We start from the raw sequence: 23,203 nt of genomic DNA, 5'->3' as shown, positions 1-23,203 counted from the left end.
ATTACCGGCGTCTTTGTGCGTCCGGGCCGCTCTCCGCATACCAGCACGGGAACAAAACGGCGCTCTCCAGCCTCTCCAGTGGAGGAGGCTTCAGAAAACAGCAGGTCCGATTCACTTTTATCTGCACACTGACGAGAGCATGAGAGCACTAAGTGGTCTCTCCACTGACAACAAGGTCCTTTTTAGGAGAGAAGAGGTCCGATATGCACTGTATTAGCCCCGACCAACACACACACACACACTCATGTACACACAATGGAAACTCCTTCTATTTTGGGATGGACAGGGTCACAGATCACCTTAATAAAGAGGCAGGAATGTGTTGAGCTGCTCCTGCGTTCACTCCAAACATACGATCTCCTGCAGCACTAATGAGCTTCGCATTCACTCAGCCCTGTTTGTATTTGAAACACATGTCGAGTTAGGACGCGGCAGCCAACACACGTGACCTCCGACCCCTCAACACGTCGGGCTGAATCTGTTTGTGCTGCGGGAGAGAAACTGCAGCGACGCCAAGTGATTTAGTCCGTTTAGAGGAAACATAAATCAGACGTCATTCAGTAAATCACATAAAGAACATGAACTGCAGCGTTCAGCGATGAAGGTCAGAAACATAACACATTGTGGCACTCAGAGCTTTTAATATTCTGCTTTTGTCTTTTAGCCCCTGTTTTCCTTTTAAATATCCGAGCTCTGTTGTCATTTTTACCTCGACCTTGACCTTGAATGAGACAGATGAAACATTAGAAGATTAATATGAGATGACACTTTGTCATTTCTTAGATGTCTCACTGATCTCTGCACCTTGAACAGAGTGAACACAGACTGAGTTTTATTCATTAAGACTCAATGGTTCAGTTCCACCTTGTCTAAATAAACGTCTCCAAACAGCCACGAGTCATTTCCTCAAGGGTTCATGTGATTTTTTTGTGTGTGTGTTCCTGAAAACACTATATTGTGTCATTTTGTGTTTCAAGTTTATTTCATTTGCATAGCACCTTAAAAGCAAACAGTCTTTGCACCAAAGCGCTTTGTAAAAAAGTTAAATTTATGAAAATTAAATGTATGTACATACAAACATGAGGTAACAACATGAAAAAAGTTGTGTTTTCTTAAAGACCTAATGAAGTGTCTGTCACGATTCATACATTTCCACATGATAACGTGAATCCAGTTCGGTCCATTCTGCACCTGGTCTGAACCTAGAGACTGAGACCAGAGACTGAGACCAGGGACTGGACGTTCGTCTGACAGTCAAACAACATCTGCTCCACTTGTGTTAATGAGAATTGATCAGTGTGTGACACAGAAACTTGTTTTTCCTGCCGATCGCTCAGGTCACTTCCCTCCGACTCTGGTTTCTGAGTCTGACCCGCTGCCGGTGAGGTGAGTGGGCGTGGCCTAAAGTGTGACCGAGCTGTGATGTCACACAGGTACAGGTGATGGAGGTCGTCTTTCATCACATGCACATTACACTTGCACTTTACACGTATATGTGTATGGGCATTCTCCAAAATTTGAGGATTTGGCAAACTCCTACTGTGTTTTGATTGGCCGACACCAACCTGTTGTTAGAGAGGAGAAATGGATCAACATTTCAAAATAAAACATAGTAAACAGACTTTTAATAACAACAATAAAGGCCACATTTTAATTTCCACATAAATGACCATGTAGATCTGATTTGTAGGTGTACAATAATCACTCTGTTTTTTGTTTTACTTCAGTATTAAATAGATAGATAGATAGATAGATAGATAGATAGATAGATAGATAGATAGATAGATAGATAGATAGATAGATAGATAGATAGATAGATAGATAGATAGATAGATAGATATACATACTTTATTGACCCCAAAATTACAGTTCGGTACGGATCACAATCTTCATTATTGATCAGTAAAACCTTTTCTGCTCAACTCAGTGCAGTTTTTCTCTTGGCCAGCAGAGGGAGACTGTGCTTCCTCCACCCCTCCTCCTCCGCCTCCTCCTCCTCTTCCTCCTCCTCCTCAGTGTGACAGATTTGGTTGTAAGCGAGGCATGAATCTCACCCCCTCCCCTCCTCAAACAGAACGATTTTTCAAAGCAGTGTTGGCTTTTTCTGAATAAACCTTCCCACTGGTGCAAAAAGGAGCCGTTTGCTGGCGACTCTGAGCACAACAGAGCCACCTGACAGAGCCGGCAGCCAGCAGAAATTCACCTCAATGCCTTCAGAAAGCTGCTTTATGTGTGTCCTGCCTGCGAGCGAGGGAGGAGAGAGGAGAAAGGCCTTAAAGAAAAAAGAGCCTGCGAAGTGCGACTCCGAGCTCTAACTCCGAGTTTCCTAGCAACACGCTCCGCAAGATGAAACCCAGAGTTTTGCCGAACTCTTTGGATCTGTTTTTTTTTTTTTTTTTTTTGCATTCAGAATCGTTTTATTGTTGTCTCACTGAGGCAAAGTTGTTTTTTTTTCTTGCATTAGCTCCTGTTAATGTCTGTAATCCCCTGAACTGCACATCCAACCACACACACATTTCTACCTCAATGAATTTCCAGCAGCAGCATTTGCATGTGTTGTTTTTTCACTGTAATCTCTCCCTCTCCCTCTCTCTCTGCCTCAGACCTGTTGAATCGTAAACCACCACCACCTCCTTCCCTTGCGCTCTCTCCCCCTCCCCAAGAAAAGGCCAAGACAAAAGCATGAATGCATAATTAATATAGTGAAGCTGCATTTTTAATTGTTGCTGGTCTTCAAAGTTGCCCAGTGTCATTGTCTCTTGGTTCGGGCCGGCTGCTTCCGATGGCAGAGCTTCATTCAGGACCTTTTTTTAGGGCCCGAGCGCCGCAGAAGCACCGGCGGGACAACGGCTCCAAGCTCGCCTCTTTTCTCAGGGTGTCTCCCCGCACAATGGACTTCCATGGCCTGCACACAAAAGAGGCTGGGGCATGAAAAAAAACACCCAAATTCAATGGCATTCCTCTCCACAATACACTCTGAGAATATGTGCTTCTCCCTTGCTGCCTCTCTCTTAGCTCTGGGTCATCGACTGGGATGATGTGTGACGATCAGGAAGTGATGAATTGTCAAAAAAGTTGTTGCGATATTTCGGGAATGGGCCGACATGATCAGCAGACAGATGGACCAACATATATTTGCGTTACACAAATATTAAAACTAAATCTTAAAGGTGGAGGAAGCTCAAATTTAATAGGATGTAGCCTAACTACCATGAGCTGACTGGCTGCATTGGTTCAACTCTCATTTGAGAGGGACAAGCCTTTGTGGGCCAACCATTCTGACATCCCACCAGTCCGACATAGGCCTCTAACTGTCTAAATGGCAACACTTAATTTTCTATCAAACGTCCCGTCATTCCGACAATTTTCGCCTCCTATAGGTCAGAATGATGGTATTTTTTTCTTTTTTTTAAACATCCTGTCTTTCCGACAATTCCTTTACTGTAATAGCGTATTTTTTTCCCAAAAAGATTTTGTGCTGGTTGGACTTAGGCAATGAAGAAAGGAGTTGGTTAAGTTTAGTAAAATGACCAGGTAGAGGCTAGACAGGCAGACTAGTCCCTGTCTGCGCTCTGCTGAGTAATTACGCACAACCATGTGGGTATTCCTCTATCAGCATGTCTTAAAGAAGGGAGTCACCTGTTGAGTAACGCACATTTCCTTGTATTGAAAGCCTTGGTGGTGGGACGTTTGAATGTCAGAATTGTGGTATGTCGGAATGGTGATACGTCTAAATGGTGGGATGTCGGAATGACAGCATGTAACCCCTTGCCCAAGATTCCTTGTAATGAACATAACTTGGTAGCAGACAGCACGGACAGTCAAAAACCGTTACAACTTTCAAAGTTGCGAAGTGACAGGACTGCATTACAGAGTAGAACATTTTCACACTGTAATTTGGGGGTGTCACTGATAGGATTGCCAAGGTATGATCAGTGTAAAGATGCGACGGCCCCATCCCCCCTAAGTGGCAGGGACTGCGTGGCCTGGGGCTCGGCCCATGCACACAGGCCGAGCCCCAGGCCACGCGTTGAGTCTGACCTCAAAAACAAATCAATAACTTTAATTCATAATATATCATAATGATAACTTGTATTGCACTTAAAAAAAACCTCTGTTACAAAGTGCTTTCCATAGAATCAAATATCGGACAAAGAATGTCAGGCAAGGCCATTTTATTTGTATAGCCCATTTTTACAAACAAAGGGCTTTACATAGCATCATAACAACATCCTCTGCCCTTAGACCCTCACATCCAGTGAGGAAAAACTGACGTGACATAGATGTTGTATACAGTTTACCACACGGAATATGGAAAAACATGGAAATGGTTAACAAGAGCTGATGAAGGCAGCCTCTGGTGGGCAGGAAATACATAAATTAAAAAACATGAAATAATAGAAGAACAATGAAGCACGCCAATGCTTTTCTATAAAAGTGTGTTTTGAGAAGTGACTTAAAAGTTGACACTGAGATGTGCAGGGAGGGACTTCCATTAAGATGGATTGTGGATTCGACCTGTCCAGGTTGAAGCCACCACCCATCGATAGCTAATGAATGGATGGATGATTGGATGGACTGTGAACGCTGGACTTCTCCCTGCAGTCGTCTTTTCCTTGTGGTGGCGTTCACCTTTAAATTAACTCTTGCCCGGTGTTGGACTGAGTTTCGTCCCCTGAATGAAGGTGGGTCCTCTGAACGTGGGCGTGTGAACAGGTTGTTGTTGTTGTTATGGCTCCATCACCACACAGCCTCCCTGCTGCTGATGCTGCTGCTGCTGCTGCTGATGGGGTGATATTAGCTCCCCTATCACATCCTCAGTGTGCAGAGCTGCAATGGGTGAGGTGGGAGTTGGAGGTGGGTCGAGTTGGATTGAGGTGGGGGGTGGGCACCATTGTCAGGATGCACGTTGAGCCCCGTTGGCACGCCGGCTGGCTGCTTACCACCCCGAGGCTGCTGGGAGCCACAAAGGGCCGCGGCAGAGGGAGAGCCGAGCCGGGTGAACGTCACCGACACCCACAGCCTAATCCTCCTGCCCCATACATCTGCGCCGGGCCTGTTTCAAAAGCCAGACCCCCACCGCCCCTTTTTCTCCCCCTTAAACCCTCCCTCCTCCCCATCATGCACCACCTCCTTTCTTTTCTCTCGGTGTTATTCTGCAGCAAGAGAAAGGACGAGCTTTTGTGGTGGCCCATAGTGTCACACAGACACAAGACCTGAGGCTGCCAGTCGTCAAATGGAAGCTCTCCCCGAGCCTTTCACGGCGCTCACTTTGCTCATGTCGACTCGGGGAACGAGGGGGAAACTCTTATTTTAGCACGTGAAAAGGCTCCAGACGGGGACATGAAGGCAGGCTCTTCACATCGGACACAATTGACTTTGAAAGCCGACATTTCTCTGAGAGTAGTAGGGAGTGTTTGCCGGGATGTTGGCATCATGTTTTAATTGAATTTGACTGTCAGCAGGTCTCAAAGGGCCCAAACAAGCTGTGTTTCACAAGATAAACTTATTATGGAAACACTCTTCTGGGATCCTGCTGAAGTAAACCAGCGACAAACATGGGGGAAAAAAAAGGTCAAACGGCTTTTATACGCTGCTACAGTTGGTGTGGTTATTTGAAACTTGTAAACAAATAAATGCAAATGTAGAAGAAATTATTCTGCATGAAAGAAAGTCAGCACTGTTGTTAAACGATAGGACTTGTAATAGTTTACTTTTTTTCATTGTTGGATAAAAATCCAGTGAAAAAATCCAATCCAATCCTTCAAGTAAAATAACAGGCAAAAATCAAATAAATGAAATAAAAGACAACAAACCAAAAAATAAAATTTTCTTCCTCAAGGGTTGACGTATGAGAACAAATAGTTTTACAATATATTCAAATGGTTTTTTCATAGTTTTTGATTAAATGTTAGAAGTAGGGAATCTTTGGGGTGCAATAATATAAAAGTAGATCAAATTGCTGATTCTATGGGCTGTAATAAAGAAAAAAAATTATGTTTTTTGTTGATTTGATCCTTGGTTATTTGGGGGCACCTGACATTTCAATAGAGGGGATATATTTCAACATTTTCAGCAGCTGAATGTGGTTTCTTGCAGAATATAGATGTTGGGGGCAATTGTTGCCTGAAAAAAGCTTTGGTTTCGTTGAATTTACTCGTCGAAAGGTTGTTGTTAGATAGAGTGATACTGTGGTAAAAATACTGATAACATTCACTTATACTTAATTTCTCCCCTAGGAAACGTGTTGTCCATGAGCTCAATAGCAGTATCATTAAGTTCAGAAGAAAAAAAAACAATTCAGAGTTCTTTCATGATAAATGTCAATATTTGTTCAAACTAAACAGCCTGGGATGACGACAGTTCCAGACAAATCTATCTATTTCTATTCAAGAATGAAATCTAGAGACTTTTTGCTGAAACTGTAACACAATGTTTTCATCGTGACGACACCTACACATCTGCACAATGCAGGACTGCCTTACAATGTTGTCTAATGTCACTCATGCATCATGTGAAGTAAGGAGGTCAATAAGTGGCAGTTTGTCGCCCTCTGGTGGAGTTATCCACAAACAGCTGGAGGTCACACGAGGACAGGCTGTGTATGTAACAGTAAGTGTACATCAGATTTTAATGTTTCTTGCTTTATTGTTCTGTTTTGACTTGTTCATTAATGTTAATGTGTCCAATGCATACGGTTTAGGGTTCTTCATTGATCAAAGGGATTAAAAAAAACAGTCCTGGATCTGCTTCTTTGTCATTTAAAAATAATTTGCTTGCCCATGGATCCTACCTCCACCATGTTTGGTGCAAATGCATATTGTTAGTGAGTGTTGACCAGACATGGGTGTTAAGACAATCTCTTTGACACAGGGAGAAACCTGACACTGAGAAGGATAAAAATAGCCTCAACATCACACACTCTTGCATAAGTGAAAGTTAAAGTTAGTCTGAACAACAGCAGAGCTGCAGCCGGGACGAGTCTGTTTCTCTCTCAAGAAAAACTGAACTGAATCCAACAGCTTTTGCTCAACAACAAGTCTGAGCTGAACACTGGTGAGTACAGCACCAATTGTAGGCTACTGTGCTTCAACACATTGCTGGTGTAAAACTTCAGCTCTAGTATCTGGGCAGTCACACCCAAGACTCCAACCAACAGCAATTTTAACTGAGTCAAGACAAACTGTTAAAATTTTTACTTTTTTCATACACAGATTTCATCTGTCTGTTTTTGTGTCACCGTCCTAACCCCAACCCACTTCAGGCTGAACCCCTGATTTTCTGATATTTCTTGCTCTGACCTGTGTTGTAATGTTTGACTGCAACACAGAAACAGAGATTAACTAGAAATAATGCTAAATCTTGCAATGAGGCATAGAAACTCAGAACCTCAGTGCAGTGTGGAAAAAGTACGTGAACCCTTGGATTTATCACATTTATCTGTAGGAAGCCTTGATAAACTCTGGAAGTCATCTTGATGATGGCAAACTGTCCAGGCCCTGAGGGCAATTTTATTTTGTTACTCCATTTTCTCAGGAAATACAGTATGTCTCAGTTTAGTGCAATAGCAATAACAGATATCAGGCTGAGTTTCTCTTGACAGTTGTGTTTTCTCTTTACATTTCTGTCCTCAGTGTAGACATGTCTGCTGCCAGCTGTCTGCTGACCGAGGATCAGTTTCTCTGCTCCATCTGTCTGGATGTGTTCACTGATCCAGTAACCTTACCATGTGGACACAACTTCTGTAACAGATGCATCACTCAACACTGGAATCACAACGTACTATGCAAGTGTCCCAACTGTAACCAGGTTTATGGCACAAGACCTCAGCTGAAGATCAACACGTTCATCTCTGAGATGGCTGCTCAGTTCAGACACTCAGTTCAACAGAGACCCAGCTGCAGCAGCAGCAGCAGCTCAAAGCAACAAGCTGCCAAACCAGGAGAAGTTCCCTGTGACATCTGCACTGGAACCAAAGTGAAGGCCCTGAAGTCCTGCCTGGTGTGTCTGGCCTCCTACTGTGAGACTCACCTGGAGCCTCATCGGACAGTGTCAGGTCTGAAAAGACATCAGCTGATGGAGCCTGTGGAGAACCTAGAGGACAGAGTGTGTACGCAGCACGAGAAACTGCTGGAGCTGTTCTGTCGGACCGACCAGACCTGTGTTTGTGTGCTCTGCACATATTCAGACCACAAGACTCATGATGTTGTTTCTCTGAAAGAAGAATGTGAAGCAAAGAAGGCTGAGCTGGAGAAGACAGAGACTGAAATTCTGCAGATGATCTGGAGAAGACGAACGAAAATTGATGAGATCAAACAGTCAGTGAGGGTCAGTGAAGAACGAGCAGACAGAGAAATAGTAGAAGGTGTTGAGATCTTCACTGCTCTAAAGGAGTCTGTCGACAGAGCCCTGGATGAATTCATCAAGACGATAGTAGAGAAGCAGAGAACAGTGGGGAAACAGGCTGAAGGCTTCATCAAAGAGCTTGAACAGGAAATCACTGAGCTGAAGAAGAGAAACACTGAGGTAAATCAGCTCTCACTGTCTGAAGACCACCTCCACCTCCTCCAAAGCTTCTCCTCCCTCAACACTGCTCCTCCCACCAAGGACTGGACAGATGTCAGAGTCTGTCCTCCATCATATGAGGGGGCTGTGGTGAGAGCTGTGTCTCAGCTGCAGCAGAAGATCTATGAACCAATGAAGAAGTTTTTTGAAACTGAGCTGAGGAAGGTCTGGAAGTTTGCTGTGGATGTGACTCTGAATCCTGATACAGTCTATCCCAGACCACCTCAGCCTAATGAATGTAGATGTGTCTTATCAGAGCCAGGCTTCACTTCAAGAAAATTTTACTTTCAGGTTCAGGTCAGCAGGTGGTCCAGATGGACTTTAGGAGTGACCTCAGAGTCCAACGTGAAGAGAAGTATCAGACTGAGCCCCAGCAATGGTTTCTGGACTGTCAGCTTGAAGAGCGGAGGTGGGTTCTCTGCTTCTGGTGACCGACCACTCCGTCTCTCTCTGATGTCTGACCCTAAGAAGGTGGGAGTGTTTGTGGATTATGAGGAGGGTCTGGTCTTCTTTTATGACGTTGATACTGCAGCTCTTATCTACTCCTTTATTGGCTGCACTTTCACGAGAACACTCCACCCATTCTTCAGTCCATGTGAGAATGATGGTGTTACGGTCCATACCGAACTCTCTTGCATATTACAATAAGCAGGTTGGTGGCATTAGACAGTACTTCTGTCTTCACTCCACTAATATTGGTTACATGTGTGTTTGATGAGTGACTTTAGGAAATTGTATTTCCTAAAGTCATGTTTAAGTGGTAGATCTCCTTGCTTCGTTTTCAAATAATTGTATAGAGGGAAACGTGTTGATGCGCTGGTTTAAAATTGTTTTACTGAAGATAACAAGATGTAATGTTGAGATTCACTTATGTTAGGAACATATTCAGAAATGTTTTTCATTTATTTGTAATTGTGAGTGCCTTGCCACCGGGGGTGGATGAGATCCCTGAGTACCTCAAGTCTCTGGATGTTGTGGGGCTGTCGTGGCTGACACACCTCTGCAGCATCGCGTGGCAGTCGGGGACAGTGCCTCTGGACTGGCAGACCGGGGTGGTGGTCCCTCTCTTCAAAAAGGGAGACTGGAGGGTATGTTCCAACTATCGGGGGATCACACTCCTCAGCCTCCCGGGGAAAGTCTATTCCAGGGTGCTGGAGAGGAGAATTCGCCCAATAGTCGAACCTCGGATTCAGGAGGAACAATGCGGTTTTCGTCCTGGCCGTGGAACGCTGGACCAGCTCTACACCCTCCGCAGGGTGCTCGAGGGTGCATGGGAGTTTGCCCAACAAGTTCACATGTGTTTTGTAGACTTGGAGAAAGCTTTCGACTGTGTCCCTTGTGGCGTTGGGAGGTGCTCTGGGAGTATGGGGTCGGAGGCCCTCTGCTCAGGGCTGTACAGTCCCTGTATGACCGGAGCAGGAGCTTGGTTCGCATTGCCGGCAGTAAGTCAGACCTGTTCCCAGTGCGTGTTGGACTCCGGCAGGGCTGCCCTTTGTCACCGGTTTTGTTAATTATTTTTATGGACAGAATTTTTAGGCGCAGCTGGGGGCTGGTGGGGGTCCGGTTCGGGAGCCACTGGATTTCGTCTCTGCTTTTTGCGGATGTGGTTGTCTTGTTGGCTCCCTCGAACCAGGACCTTCAGCATGCACTGGGGCGGTTTGCAGCCGAGTGTGAAGCAGCTGGGATGAGAATCAGCACCTCTAAGTCCGAGGCCATGGTTCTCGACCGGAAAAAGGTGGTTTGCACCCTCCTGGTCGGGGGAGAGTTCCTGCCTCAGGTGGAGGAGTTTAAGTATCTTGGGGTCTTGTTCACGAGTGAGGGAAGGATGGAACATGTAAAGGTAAAAGGTAAAGGTACTTTATTTGTCACATATACAGCTAGTACAGTGAAATTCTTTCTCTGCATTTAACCCATCCCTGAGGAGCAGTGGGCAGCCGCGGTGCAGCGCCCGGGGACCGACTCCAGATTATGAGCCAGTTCCTTGGTCAGGGGCACTGACTGGAGGATCAACCTAGCTGGCATGTTTTTGTGGTGGGGGAAACCGGAGCACCCGGAGGAAACCCACGCAGACACGGGGAGAACATGCAAACTCCACACAGAAAGGACCTGGGCGGCCCGGGATTCGAACCCAGGACCTTCTTGCTGTGAGGCAACAGTGCTAACCACTGTGCCACCGTGCCGCCACATGTGATTGACAGGCTCTGAACTCTGGGTCATGACCGAAAGAACAAGATCCCGGATACAAGCGGCCGAAATGAGCTTCCTCCACAGGGTGGCGGGGTGCTCCCTTAGAGATAGGGTGAGGAGCTCTGTCACCCGGGAGGAGCTCGGAGTAGAGCCGCTGCTCCTCCACATCGAGAGGAGCAAGCTGAGGTGGCTCGGGCATCTGTATTGGATGCCCCCTGGATGCCTCCCTCGGGAGGTGTTCCGGGCATGTCCCACCGGGAGGAGGCCCTGGGGAAGACCAAGGACACGCTGGAGTGACTACGTCCCTCAGCTGGCCTGGGAACGCCTTGGGGTCACCCCGGAAGAGCTGGAGGAAGTGTCTGGGGAGAGGGAAGTCTAGGTGTCCCTGCTCAGACTGCTGCCCCCACGACCCGATAATGGATGGATGGATGTAATTGTGAGTTTACGAATTAACTTTTAAGGTGTTTATATTTAAAGATGACTCACTGATATAGATTTATTGATAATCTGTTCACAAGAAAAGACTGTATGAATGCAAATCGAAAGGGAACAGAGGAAGGAAGTTGGAAGGAAGAAGAATACGTTTTTATGTCTTTGGTACTTCGGATGGAAATTAGCATTGCTGCTATAATCCGGCACATTTACATGTTTTTATATGTTCATTAATGTGCACTGTCCCACCCAAATAAACAAATAAAGTAAAGTAAATACTGTAAAAAAAAAAAAAAAAAAAAAAAAACTTCTCTGCTGTTTGTGCCTCTGTGACTCTGGTTTGGTATCTCCTCAACCGATAACAACTTTTTAGATTTTAAAAGGGAAATAAGGAATTGAGCTTTTTTTTTTTTTTTTTTTCTTAGGCACAATCAATAAACAAAATTCAAAACAAACTAAAATAAACTGATAGAGAGTAGAAGAGATCTACATACATCTTCAGAAATATAGATTTCCCATGTGTGTCACAGCGTTTAACTTCATTAGAATCTTCTCTTGATTTAATTATATCTCTCTGGACACACAAAATTTCTGTTTTACTGAGTTCACTTCAGTTTATATAATGTCAAACAATATGTGGTGTAATTTGACTTAATATTATGTACAGTTCTGTGTGTACATCAGATTTTAATGTTTCTTGCTTTATTGTTTTTTTTTTACTTGTTCATTAATGTTAATGTGTCCAATGGATAAGGTTTAGGGTTCTTCATTGATCAAAGGGATTTAAAGAAATGTCCTGGATCTGCTTATTTATCATTTAAAAATTCTTCACTGGCCCATGGATCATACCTCCACCATGTTTGGTGCAAATGCATAATGTTAGTGAGTGTTGACTAGGGGTGGTTAATTGGCCCAATTTCCCGATTCGATTCGATTACGATTATTGAAGTCTCGATTCGATTACAGACCGATTTTCGATTATTAACGATTATCGATTCGATTTTCGATTATTAATGATTATTGTTATGATTATTATCAGTCAGTTGCTGAATTATTATTAGCCTATTTTTATTTATTGAAAACCACAGATTAATTTTCTCTTTGTGCGTTGATTGCTTGTTGGCTCATTTCTTGATTCTTGGATTTTTTGTTACAATAAGTTACTTTAACTGATCATGGACCCTTTGTATTTTTGGAAGTGTCACAAAGGAGATTTAAATTAGTAAGTCTATTTTTTTGAAAGACAGATGCAACACATATTTTACTGTAGGCTTTAGATAATGTACACATAAAAACAGAACACAACACACGTAACTAGTGATCAAATAATATTGCTCTGGAACAACCAGCTTGCACACATTTTACTTTAGCCTACTGACCACAGTTATAAAAACAGAGCACGCTGTGTAACTTCAACTTCAGTGATCAAATCATTGCCCTGGAGCAACCAGATTCTTATGGAGGAAGACCAGCTGGTCCTCATGTTGTGACGTGTTAACAGCGCTAAAGCCAAAATTAAAACAGTTTTTAGCAGCTTTACTGCTATGTTTATAGCGATGCTAATTTCTGTTGGCCCGTCTATGGTGTTTTACATTATACAACGTTAGCATTAAGCTAGCGGACTTTATGCTTCAAAAGCAAGCTCACTGCTGTCTGTCCCATAGAAAAACATGACAGCGGCAGCCTAGTGTGGAACATGAACCACGTGACCGCGCTGGCGGCGACATCAAAAGCTGTCGCCACTCAATTGTATCAATCTTTGTCTCGCTCCGGCACCGTTAGCACCTTGTTAGCACCTTGTTAGCAACTACACACTTGCTCGCTGGCTCAGTTACACAGCCTCTTGTTATGACAGACAGACCGCTCCACCTTGTGGTTAAATCCTGTACATCCAGTAACAAGAGGACTCGCCTTTGTATTACAATTTGAAAAATATAAAAAAAAAAATTAAAAAAAAAATTGAAAAAAAAAAAAAATTGAATTTTTTTTTTTTGAAAAATATAAATAATCGATTTTTGGAAAATTAATAATCGATTCATAATCGGTCATTTAATAATCGCGATTAATCGATTATCGATTTTTTTCACCACCCCTAGTGTTGACCAGACATGGGTGTTGAGACAATCTCTTGGACAGAAGGAGAAAATTGACACTGAGAAGGATAAAAAAAGCCTCAACATCACATACACCGGCAAAAGTGAAAGTTAAAGTTAGTCTGAATAACAGAAGAACTGCAGCCGGGACGAGTCTGCTTCTCTCTCAAGAAAAACTGAATCCATCAGCTTTTTCTCAACAACACAGCAGAGTCTGAGCTGAACACTGGTGAGTACAGTATAATTTTACTGTGTTTCAACATGTTATTGGTGTACGTATATCCTCAGCTCTAGTATCTGGGCAGTCACACCCATGACTTCAACCAACACACACTTTAACTGAGAAAACTGTTCAAATTGACTTTTTTCTTACACAGATTTCATCCTTCTGTTTCCGTGTCATCGTCCTAACCCTAACTCACTTCAGGCTGAACCCCTGATTTGTATATGTATTTCATTTCTTGTACTGACCTCTTAAGTTTAGTTCTACCGACTGCAATACACAGAATCAAAGGACAACAATGATTAATTTGAACCAAAGGTACAAGACCACCTTGTTTCAGAGACCAAACGTCAATAAAAGCTCATTTACAGAGCTGCACTGAGGTGGAGCTACATTGAAATATAAAGAGAGCTGTGAGTGTCACCAGAGCTGCAATCAACACAAATCTCTGGTTCTATTTAAAGGGAGTCTAAACTAGTCCATCAAGGTTTTCGCAACAACACAGAAGAGTCTGAGCTGAGGAGATTCACAGATACTGATGCAAAACCTCAAAAGTTCCCACTTGAACTTAGTGACAACGTTATTATTAATATTATTTAATTTAGTAGTTTATGTAACAGGGACAGTGCACATCAATAAACATTTCTGTAGAAGCGCCAGAGTTAGCCGACAAGGCTTTTTTTCGTCTCCCTGGACGAGAGTCAGAGTGCAAATGCATCCTGTCTGCCTCCATTGACACGTTACTTCGAATGAGCCAAAAATTTGAGAGATTGAATTTTACCCGGTTACAGACTTTTTCCTCACCTGGGTTTGGAATCAACCAGGGGCCTCATTTATCATTGTGGATACACCTTTTTTTACGCCATTTTCCCCTCGTTTTGTGCGTACGCACTTTTCTCCGCCAAATTTGGGATCTATCAAGCCAAAACCTGACGGGGAAAAGTGCGGACATTTACACCCATTTTGACCCTGGCGTACGCCTTTTTTGAGGAACAGGAGGAATTGGCGACACCGTTGCTGAGTCAGAGAACTGCAGTGTGAGAGGGAGAGAGGAGCGGAGTACATTTAGAAGAGCACAGTAGGATTTTTTGAAGTAATTGTGGTAGTGGTGGACCGTTGATGCTGGCAATCCAACCCGCTCTATAATAACACTAGGCTTTATGTTAATTGATAAACAGAGCGGATGTGGATTTTGCTTTTTTGATTAGGCTGTGTGACGTCCGACAAGGATCAAACCATCCAAGTTTAAAAACACATCGGCAGCAGCGCACACTGATCTGCAGCTACTGAGACTGTTATTATTCTGTCACCTGAGTTAACGAGGTGCACGTGTGTTTGGAGCTGACGAGAGGAGAGAATAAAGAGTGAGACAACGCGGCCCTGAGGAGGAACTGTGAAGAAAATGACCTAAACCGAGTCCAGTTAGAGCTGTAACTGTGTAGTGGAAAGGCCTGCAAAGTAATGGTAACTATCGTCCTGCTTCCTACATTGTTTTAACATCTAGGTAAAAAAAAAAAAAAAAAAAAAAAAGATTTTCTGGGATAAACGGGCAGATTACATAAGATTCTTCTTCTTTCTGCTCCCTTTTGTTGAGATTTGGGAGGTTTTTGTTTTTATTGTAGCTTATTAAAATGCAAGATCATTTTTCTGACTGAGTTATTGCCCGTGTAGCCTATCTGCTTTCGGAGAAGCGGAGAAGTTCCGCTTCTTTCCCCCGTCTTCCGCCCGTTGTCTCCGTTGTCACTTTGTTGTCACAAAAGTTGCTGCGCCACAGAGAGCACATGGCTAATTAAATATGCACGTGCTGACCATATATAGTTGTATATAGGCGTTCCGGGGGCGGAGTAAGAGGTGTGTTCACGTGTGCACCATTCTTGAGTCCTGTGTGATCTATTGCGGAGAGTTGTGCGTACGCACAGTTTGATTGATCTGAAAAAGGTGTAAATATTTAGGGTGTACGCCATTTTCGTCTTTTCGCCGTACGCAAATATTTAGTAGCAGTTTTACACCCTCTTTGATAAATGAGGCCCCAGAACTCCAAGGAACTTGAATTCAGATACAACCTGTAGCCTCTCACCTCATACAAAGACATCTGGTTCAACACCAGAGGTGTTTGTCTTGAAAAAAAAAACATGCATACAGTTTTGGACACCACGGTTGTGGAGAGAAATCTCCTCTGGTACAGTTTTGTGGTGCAATAGCAACAGCAGATATGGGTGGGTTTTCTGTTCATTACAGTTTTGTTTTCTCTTCACATTTCTGTCCTCAGTGTTAACATGTCTGCTGCCAGCTGTCTGCTGACTGAGGATCAGTTTCTCTGCTCCATCTGTCTGGATGTGTTCACTGATCCAGTCACCTTACCATGTGGACACAACTTCTGTAACAGATGCATCACTCAACACTGGGATAGCAGTGATCAGTGCCTTTGTCCCAACTGTCAAAGGGTTTACAACACAAGACCTGAGCTGTATGTGAACACGATCATCTCTGAGATGGCTGCTCAGTTCAGACACTCAGTTCAACAGAGACCCAGCTTCAGCAGCAGCAGCTCAGAGCAACAAGCTGCCAAAACAGGAGAAGTTCCCTGTGACATCTGCACTGGAACCAAAGTGAAGGCCCTGAAGTCCTGCCTGGTGTGTCTGGCCTCCTACTGTGAGACTCACCTGGAGACTCATCTGACACTGTCAGGTCTGAAAAGACATCAGCTGATGGAGCCTGTGGAGAACCTGGAGGACAGAGTGTGTCCACAGCACGAGAAACTGCTGGAGCTGTTCTGTCTGACCGACCAGACCTGTGTCTGCATGTTCTGCACATATTCAGACCACAAGACTCATGATGTTGTTTCTCTGAAAGAAGAATATGAAGGAAAGAAGGCAGAGCTGAAGAAGACAGAGGAGGAAATCCAGCAGATGATCCGGAGAAGACAAACAGAGATTGAGGAGATCAAAGAGTCTGTGAAAGTCGGTGAAGCAGAAGCAGACAGAGAAGTAGTAAAAGGTGTTGAGATCTTCACTGCTCTAAGGGACTCTTTGATGAAGCCTTCAGCCTGTTCCTCTGTGGTTCTCTGCTTCTCTTTGACCGTCTTGATGAATTCATCCAGGCCTCTGTCAACAGAGCTGGACCAGGAAATCACTGAGCTGAAGAAGAGAAGCACTGAGGTAAATCAGCTCTCACTGTCTGAAGACCACCTCCACCTCCTCCAAAGCTTCTCCTCCATCAACACTGCTCCTCCCACTAAGGACTGGACAGAGGTCAGATTCTGTCCTCCATCATACAAGGGGACTGTCAGAAGAGCTGTGGATCAGCTGCAGGAAAAGCTCAATGAACAGATGGAGACGTTTTTTGAGGCCGAACTGGAGAAGGTCCAGAAGTTTGCTGTGGATGTGACTCTGGATCCTGATATAGTCCATCCCAGACCCCCCCAGACTGACAATAAACAACAGGAAAATGAAGAAGATGAATGTATGTGTCTTACCACGACAGGGCTTAACCTCAGGTAGATTTTACTTTCAGGTTCAGGTCAGCAGGTGGTCTAGATGGACTTTAGGAGTGACCTCAGAGACCAAGCTGAAGGGAAGAATCACACTGAGCCCCAGCAATGGTTTCTGGACTGTCAGCTTGAAGCGCCAAGGTGGGTTCTTTGCTTTTGGTGACCAACCGGTCCGCCTCTCTCTGAAGTCTGATCCTGAGGAGGTAGGGGTGTTTGTTGATAATGAGGAGGGTCTGGTCTTATTTTATGACGTTGATACTGCAGCTCTGATCCACTCCTTCACTGACTGCTCCTTCACTGGAAAACTCCACCCATTCTTCAGTCCTTGTGAGAATGATTGCCACTCATTGACTTGGTTTTTAGGACCAGGATTATATTTACACTCATCATCAGAGTCATCAGAATGTGTGTCTTGAGACAGTTCACATTTTGGTATATTCTCTATTCTGCTAATATATTTTGTATCCACAATGAAATTAAATAAAAAAAATAAAAAAAAAGATAACGCTTCAATTTTGCTTCATTTAAAATTGAATAAGTTCTCTTGGGTAGAAGAAACACTGAGTTTCACAGGCACAAACATGGAACAAAATGGAAATGTTCTCAATATTATTTGTGTTTACACCCTTGTTAAAGTAAAAAAAAATGCTTTTGCAAGTAAGTCATTGGTCTGGTTTAGATACTTGAAATGTATTTGTCCATGAAAATGATGAATAAAAACAGTAATTCAATCAATATTTCTATTCAAGACTGAAAACTAGGGACTTTTTGCTGAAACTCAAACTAAATGTTTTCATCAGGACGACACCAATAGCAAACAAGAACCAACACCCACACATCTGCACAATTGCAGGACTGCCTTACAATGTTGACTAATGTCACTCATGCATCATGTGAAGTAAGTCAATAAGTGGCAGTTTGTTGCCCTCTGGTGGAGTTACTCACAAACTGCAGCTGGAGGTCACACGAGGACGGTTGTGTATGTAACAGTGTATACATCAGATTTGAATGTTTTTTGCTTTATCATTCTGTGTTGACTAGTTCATTAATGTTAAGGTGTCCAATGGATAAGGGTTAGGTTTCTTCATAAAAAATGTCTTGAATCTACTTCTTTATCAGTTAAAAAGTCTTCACTAGCCCATGGATCATACCTCAACCATGTTTGATGAATTTATGCATAATGTTGGTGAGTGTTGACCAGACATGGGTGTTGAGACAATCTCTTTCTCACAGGGAGAAACCTGACACGGAGAACAGCACTGAAAGATAAAAATAGCATCAGCATCACATGTCCACTGACAAAAGTGAAAGTCATTCTGAACAACAGCAGAGCTGCAGCCAGGGCGAGTCTGTTTCTCTCTCAGGAATGACTAGACTGAATCCACAAGCTTTTTCTCAGCAACACAGCAGAATCTGAGCTAACAACTGGTGAGTACAGCCATTTTTACTGTATTTTAACACATGTTACTTATGTAAAACTTCAGCTCTATTATCTGGGCAGCCACACCCAAGACTTCAGCTAGCAGCAATTTTAACTGAGTTGATGTCTAAGAAGTTGTTGAGAGAAACTGTTAAAATTAACTTTTTCTTACACAGAATTTATCCTTCTGTTTCTGTGTCATCCTCTCAACCCAAACCCACTTTAGGCTGGACCCCTGATTTGTAAGGCAAGGCAAGACAAGGCAATTTTATTTTATTTTTTTTACAAACAGTTAGTCTCAAAGGGCTTTACATGGCATCACAACAACATCCTCTGCCCTTAGACCCTCACATCGACCCTTTTAACAGGGAAACATTGGAGAAACCTCAGGGTGAGCAACAGAGGAGGGATCCCTCACCTAGGATGGACAGACGTGCAATAGATGTTGTTTACAGACAAGAAAACAGTTTATAACACAGAATGTGGGAAACATGGAAATGTTTACAATAGCTGAAGGCAGTTTCTAGTGGGAGGAAAGGCCGGGAGATCAGGCCAGCTTAAAGGGATAGTATCATTTTTTTTAAAAGTGGGGTTGTATGATCTACACATAGCCCCTAAGTACTTTAATTGCAGTAGAAGACTCTCTACACTCCTCCCGTTAGCAATGCCAGCCCATAGCCCTGCCCAGAGATTTACAACATACATTGTTGTGAACAGACCCAAAGAAACTGCCTATTTTCACGGCCTAAAAGGGGTTTTAAAAAATACACAGTTACATTGTTCGCTATAATATAATTTTTTCCAGCCCCTCAAAGGGCAGGAAAAATGCAGTTAACCAACTGCTGATCGGCGGGTGCTAACCCTGGGCGGAGGGATACGTGAGGTCCAAATAAAAACTGCGTTTTTCCTGCACTTTGAAGGGCTGGAAAAAATTATATTATAACGAACAGTGGAACTGTGTATTTTTTTCAGGTAAAACCTCTTTTAGGCCACGAAAATAGGCAGTTTCTTTGGGTCTGTTCACAACACTGTATGTTGTAAATCTCTGGCAGGGCTATGGGCTGGCGTTGCTAACGGGAGGAGTGCAGAGTCTTCTACTGCAATTAAAGTACTTAGGGGCTATTTGTAGATCATACAACCCCACAAAAAATGCTACTATCCCTTTAACAGCAGGGGAAAGGGGGGATGGGGCGATGCAGGCGGTGGTTGGGGCAGAGAGATGGAGCTCTGGTGGATCTGAGGAAACACAGAGAGAGGAGGAGAGGAGAGGAGAGGGCTCCATATAACCAGATGTGTCCCCAGCAGTCTAAGCCTACAGCAGCGTAGCTATAAAATGGTTCAGAGCTACCTGAACCAGCCATAACTAAAAGCTCCGTCATAAAGGAAGGTCTTAAGCCTGGACTTAAATGTAGATTTATTTCTTTTCTTGTACTGACCTCCTTTGTCTTCTACTGACTGCAACAAACAGAATCAAAGGTTGACGAGAAATAATGATTCATTTGAACCAAAGATTCAAACTCCCCTTGTTTCAGAGACCAAAGGTCAATAAAAGCTACAGAGCTGCACCCACTGAGTTGGAGTTGAAGGAAAGATACAGAGAGCTTCAGTGTCAAGTCAAATTAATGTGAGTGTCAGCAGAGCTGCAGTCAAGACAAATTTCTGTTTCTATTTCCAGGAAAACAAAACTGAGTCCACCAGAGTTTTCCCAGCAACACAGAGGAGTCTGAGCTGAACACTGGTGAGTAGCTGAGGGGATTCACTGACACTAATGAAAAACCTCAAAAGTTCCTACTTAAACTGATTTGTTGACAAGATTGTTGAGAGAAGTTTTCTCGGTACAAACTTGTGTAGGAATTCACTGTCTTACTGGTGTTACCTCATTGTCTCAGAAAATATCAGGTGTATTTCATTTTATGACAGTTTTTCTTTCTCTTTACATTTCTGTCCTCAGTGTGTAGACATGTCTGCTGCCAGCTGTCTGCTGACTGAGGATCAGTTTCTCTGCTCCATCTGTCTGGATGTGTTCACTGATCCAGTCACCTTACCATGTGGACACAACTTCTGTAACAGATGCATCACTCAACACTGGGATACTAATGTACCAAGTAATTGTCCCAACTGTAACCAGGTCTTCTACACAAGACCTGAACTGAAGATAAACAGGTTCATCTCTGAGATGGCTGCTCAGTTCAGAGCCAGCAGCAGCAGCAGCAGCAGCTCAGAGCAACAAGCTGCCAAACCAGGAGAAGTTCCCTGTGACGTCTGCACTGGAACCAAAGTGAAGGCCCTGAAGTCCTGCCTGGTGTGTCTGGCCTCCTACTGTGAGACTCACCTGGAGCCTCATCGGACAATGTCAGGTCTGAAAAGACATCAGCTGATGGAGCCTGTGGAGAACCTGGAGGAAAGAGTGTGTACGCAGCACGAGAAACTGCTGGAGCTGTTCTGTCGGACCGACCAGACCTGTGTCTGCATGCTCTGCACATATTCAGACCACAAGACTCATGATGTTGTTCCTCTGAAAGAAGAATATGAAGGAAAGAAGGCAGAGCTGAAGAAGACAGAGGAGGAAATTCAGCAGATGATCCAGAAGAGACAACAGAAGATTGAGGAGATGAAACGCTCAGTGAAGATCGGTGAAGAACGAGCAGACAGAGAAATAGTAGAAGGTGTTGAGATCTTCACTGCTCTGAAGGAATCTGTTGACAGAGGCCTGGATGAATTCATCAAGACAATCGGAGAGAAGCAGAAAACTACAGGGAAACAGGCTGAAGGCTTCATCAAAGAGCTGCAACAGGAAATCACTGAGCTGAAGAAGAGAAGCACTGAGGTAAATCAGCTCTCACTGTCTGAAGACCACCTCCACCTCCTCCAAAGCTGCTCCTCCCTCAACACTGCTCCTCCCACCAAGGACTGGACAGAGGTCAGAGTCTGTCCTCCTTCATACAAGGGGACTGTAAGAAGAGCTGTGGATCAGCTGCAGGAAAAGCTCAATGAACAGATGAAGAAGTTTTTTGAGGCTGATTTAAGAAAGATCCAACAGTTTGTTGTGGATGTGAAATTGAATCCTGACACAGCTCCTGTCAGAAACTTCCAGTCTGACGCTAGACAACAGGAAAATAAAGATGATAAATGTAGATGCATCTTATCAGAGCAGGGATTCACTTCAGGAAGACTTTACTTTCAGGTTCAGGTCAGCATGAGGCCTAGATGGACTTTGGGAGTGACCTCAGAGTCCAGTGTGAAGAGAAGAATCACACTCAGCCCCAGCAATGGTTTCTGGACTGTCAACTTCCACCACCACCTTGGGTTCTCTGCTTCTGGTGACCCAGAACCACTTCTCTCTCTGAAGTCTGATCCTGAGGAGGTGGGAGTGTTTGTGGATTATGAGGAGGGTTTGGTCTCCTTCTATGATGTTCATACTGCAGCTTTTATCTACTCCTTTACTGGCTGCATCTTCACCGGAGAACTCCACCCATTCTTCAGTGTATGTTGGAACAATGATATTAAAAAGCATTTAACTTATGAAACCAGTTCCGATTCCATCTGGAAAGGCGCGAGAAAGTGCTTACATGCTTACCAGGAGGTAGACAGAAATAAGAACAAATACCGACAGGCTTCAGCTGATTTTTTACGATGACTGGGGATCATACATAATGACAGCGCCAAATGAGGGATCACAGCGTACATGGTTTGTCAAAGCAACTGAAGGCAAGAAAATGCACCAAACTCTCACGAAAACCTTCACAGGAGTGAAAGTTTTAATGTAGAGTCTGTTAAAGGGCTGTACGATCAATCATATTTTCATTGAAATCGCGATGTCAACATGCACGATAAACACATCGCAAAGGTCGCCTGAAACGTGATGATATGTTTTATTTACTTGAACACCTCATGCAACCTGAGCTACACCGCTTGACTTAATGTACAGATGTTACTGGTTCAAATTTGCGGGGTTTTTCCTGCACTGCAGGATCGCGTGATCGCGTGACTTTTCACCACAACTGTTTTCCTCTAGGTGGCAGCACCGTACTAAATACTGCTCAGACGTTTTGGGGACAATGCTGACAGCCTGATAGCCGCGATTAGGAGTGGCGCTGTTCATGATACAGAATACAAGAGGATGAAAGGAGAACTAGCTGCAGACAGTAAATAATATAGTAGCCTCGTTTTTCAATGACAAAATGTAACGACGGCAGCTACAGTAGACTATAGCCCACGTCTCACTCTCTTTTTTCGGTCATCTGTCTCGTCATCTCCAAAATGTGTTTTTAAAATGAGCCAACTACAGTACTGTGCAGTAGTGCCGCAGATTTCTCACTCCGCACCTTGTTTGAGAGTGCAGCTGGATGATTTCTTGTGAATGAACGGGTCTGTGTCACTTTGGGGCTGGGCGATAAAACATAGGATAAATAACTTTCCCTCGATAGAAGACGCGGCCGATACAAAGTGACACCGTCAGCCATGCAGCCGGCCTGGACTTTTTATTTTTAATTATGAAGGATCATCTACGCAAGGCAAAGATGATAGCATCAACAAAACACGGCGTAACACACGCGGCTGTATGGGACAGGCTTTTATTTAATTCAGAACAAACCGCTTAGCAAAAATGGAAAATATAGTCTATAATAATTAATTGATCTGTTGTTTGGCCACTGTTTGAAAATAACCCGAATTATGAGCAAATAATCTGATCCAGAACAGCAGTCATAATCAGACTTCTTCTAAATAAACCTAAACATTAAATAACTGGGTCAGGTCGGACCATGGGGTTATTTTTTCTCTTCTTCTTCACA

General features: G+C 43.7%; 2 protein-coding genes across 2 annotated transcripts; both read left to right on the top strand.

Moving 5' to 3' along the window:
* Nucleotides 1-7,647: 7,647 nt before the first annotated feature.
* On the top strand, nucleotides 7,648-9,360 carry LOC310987581 (zinc finger protein RFP-like). The gene has a single exon (XM_083973903.1). The coding sequence runs from the start codon at nucleotides 7,858-7,860 to the stop codon at nucleotides 9,211-9,213; it is 1,356 nt and encodes a 451-aa protein (XP_083830029.1). The 5' UTR covers nucleotides 7,648-7,857; the 3' UTR covers nucleotides 9,214-9,360.
* Nucleotides 9,361-13,397: 4,037 nt separating this feature from the next.
* LOC310987234 (uncharacterized protein) lies at nucleotides 13,398-22,152 on the top strand. Its single transcript, XM_083973424.1, has 3 exons — nucleotides 13,398-13,506; nucleotides 15,770-16,883; nucleotides 20,362-22,152. The coding sequence occupies exons 2-3, from the start codon at nucleotides 15,777-15,779 to the stop codon at nucleotides 22,045-22,047; spliced, it is 2,793 nt and encodes a 930-aa protein (XP_083829550.1). The 5' UTR covers nucleotides 13,398-13,506; nucleotides 15,770-15,776; the 3' UTR covers nucleotides 22,048-22,152.
* Nucleotides 22,153-23,203: the final 1,051 nt, after the last annotated feature.

Source organism: Trachurus trachurus, assembly GCF_905171665.1.
Source record: "Trachurus trachurus genome assembly, chromosome: 6".
NCBI lineage: Eukaryota > Metazoa > Chordata > Actinopteri > Carangiformes > Carangidae > Trachurus > Trachurus trachurus.
The sequence above is the reverse complement of the archived record's forward strand: the minus strand, read 5'-3'. Positions and strand labels throughout refer to the sequence as shown.

Bases quoted from the DNA above. Each gene is read 5' to 3' on its own strand.
- LOC310987581 (XM_083973903.1), top strand. From the start codon at position 7,858: ATGGCTGCTCAGTTCAGACACTCAGTTCAACAGAGACCCAGCTGCAGC.
- LOC310987234 (XM_083973424.1), top strand. From the start codon at position 15,777: ATGTCTGCTGCCAGCTGTCTGCTGACTGAGGATCAGTTTCTCTGCTCC. The intron at 16,884-20,361 runs GTGACTCTGGAT...TTCTGTCCTCAG, and splicing joins TCCAGAAGTTTGCTGTGGAT to TGTGTAGACATGTCTGCTGC.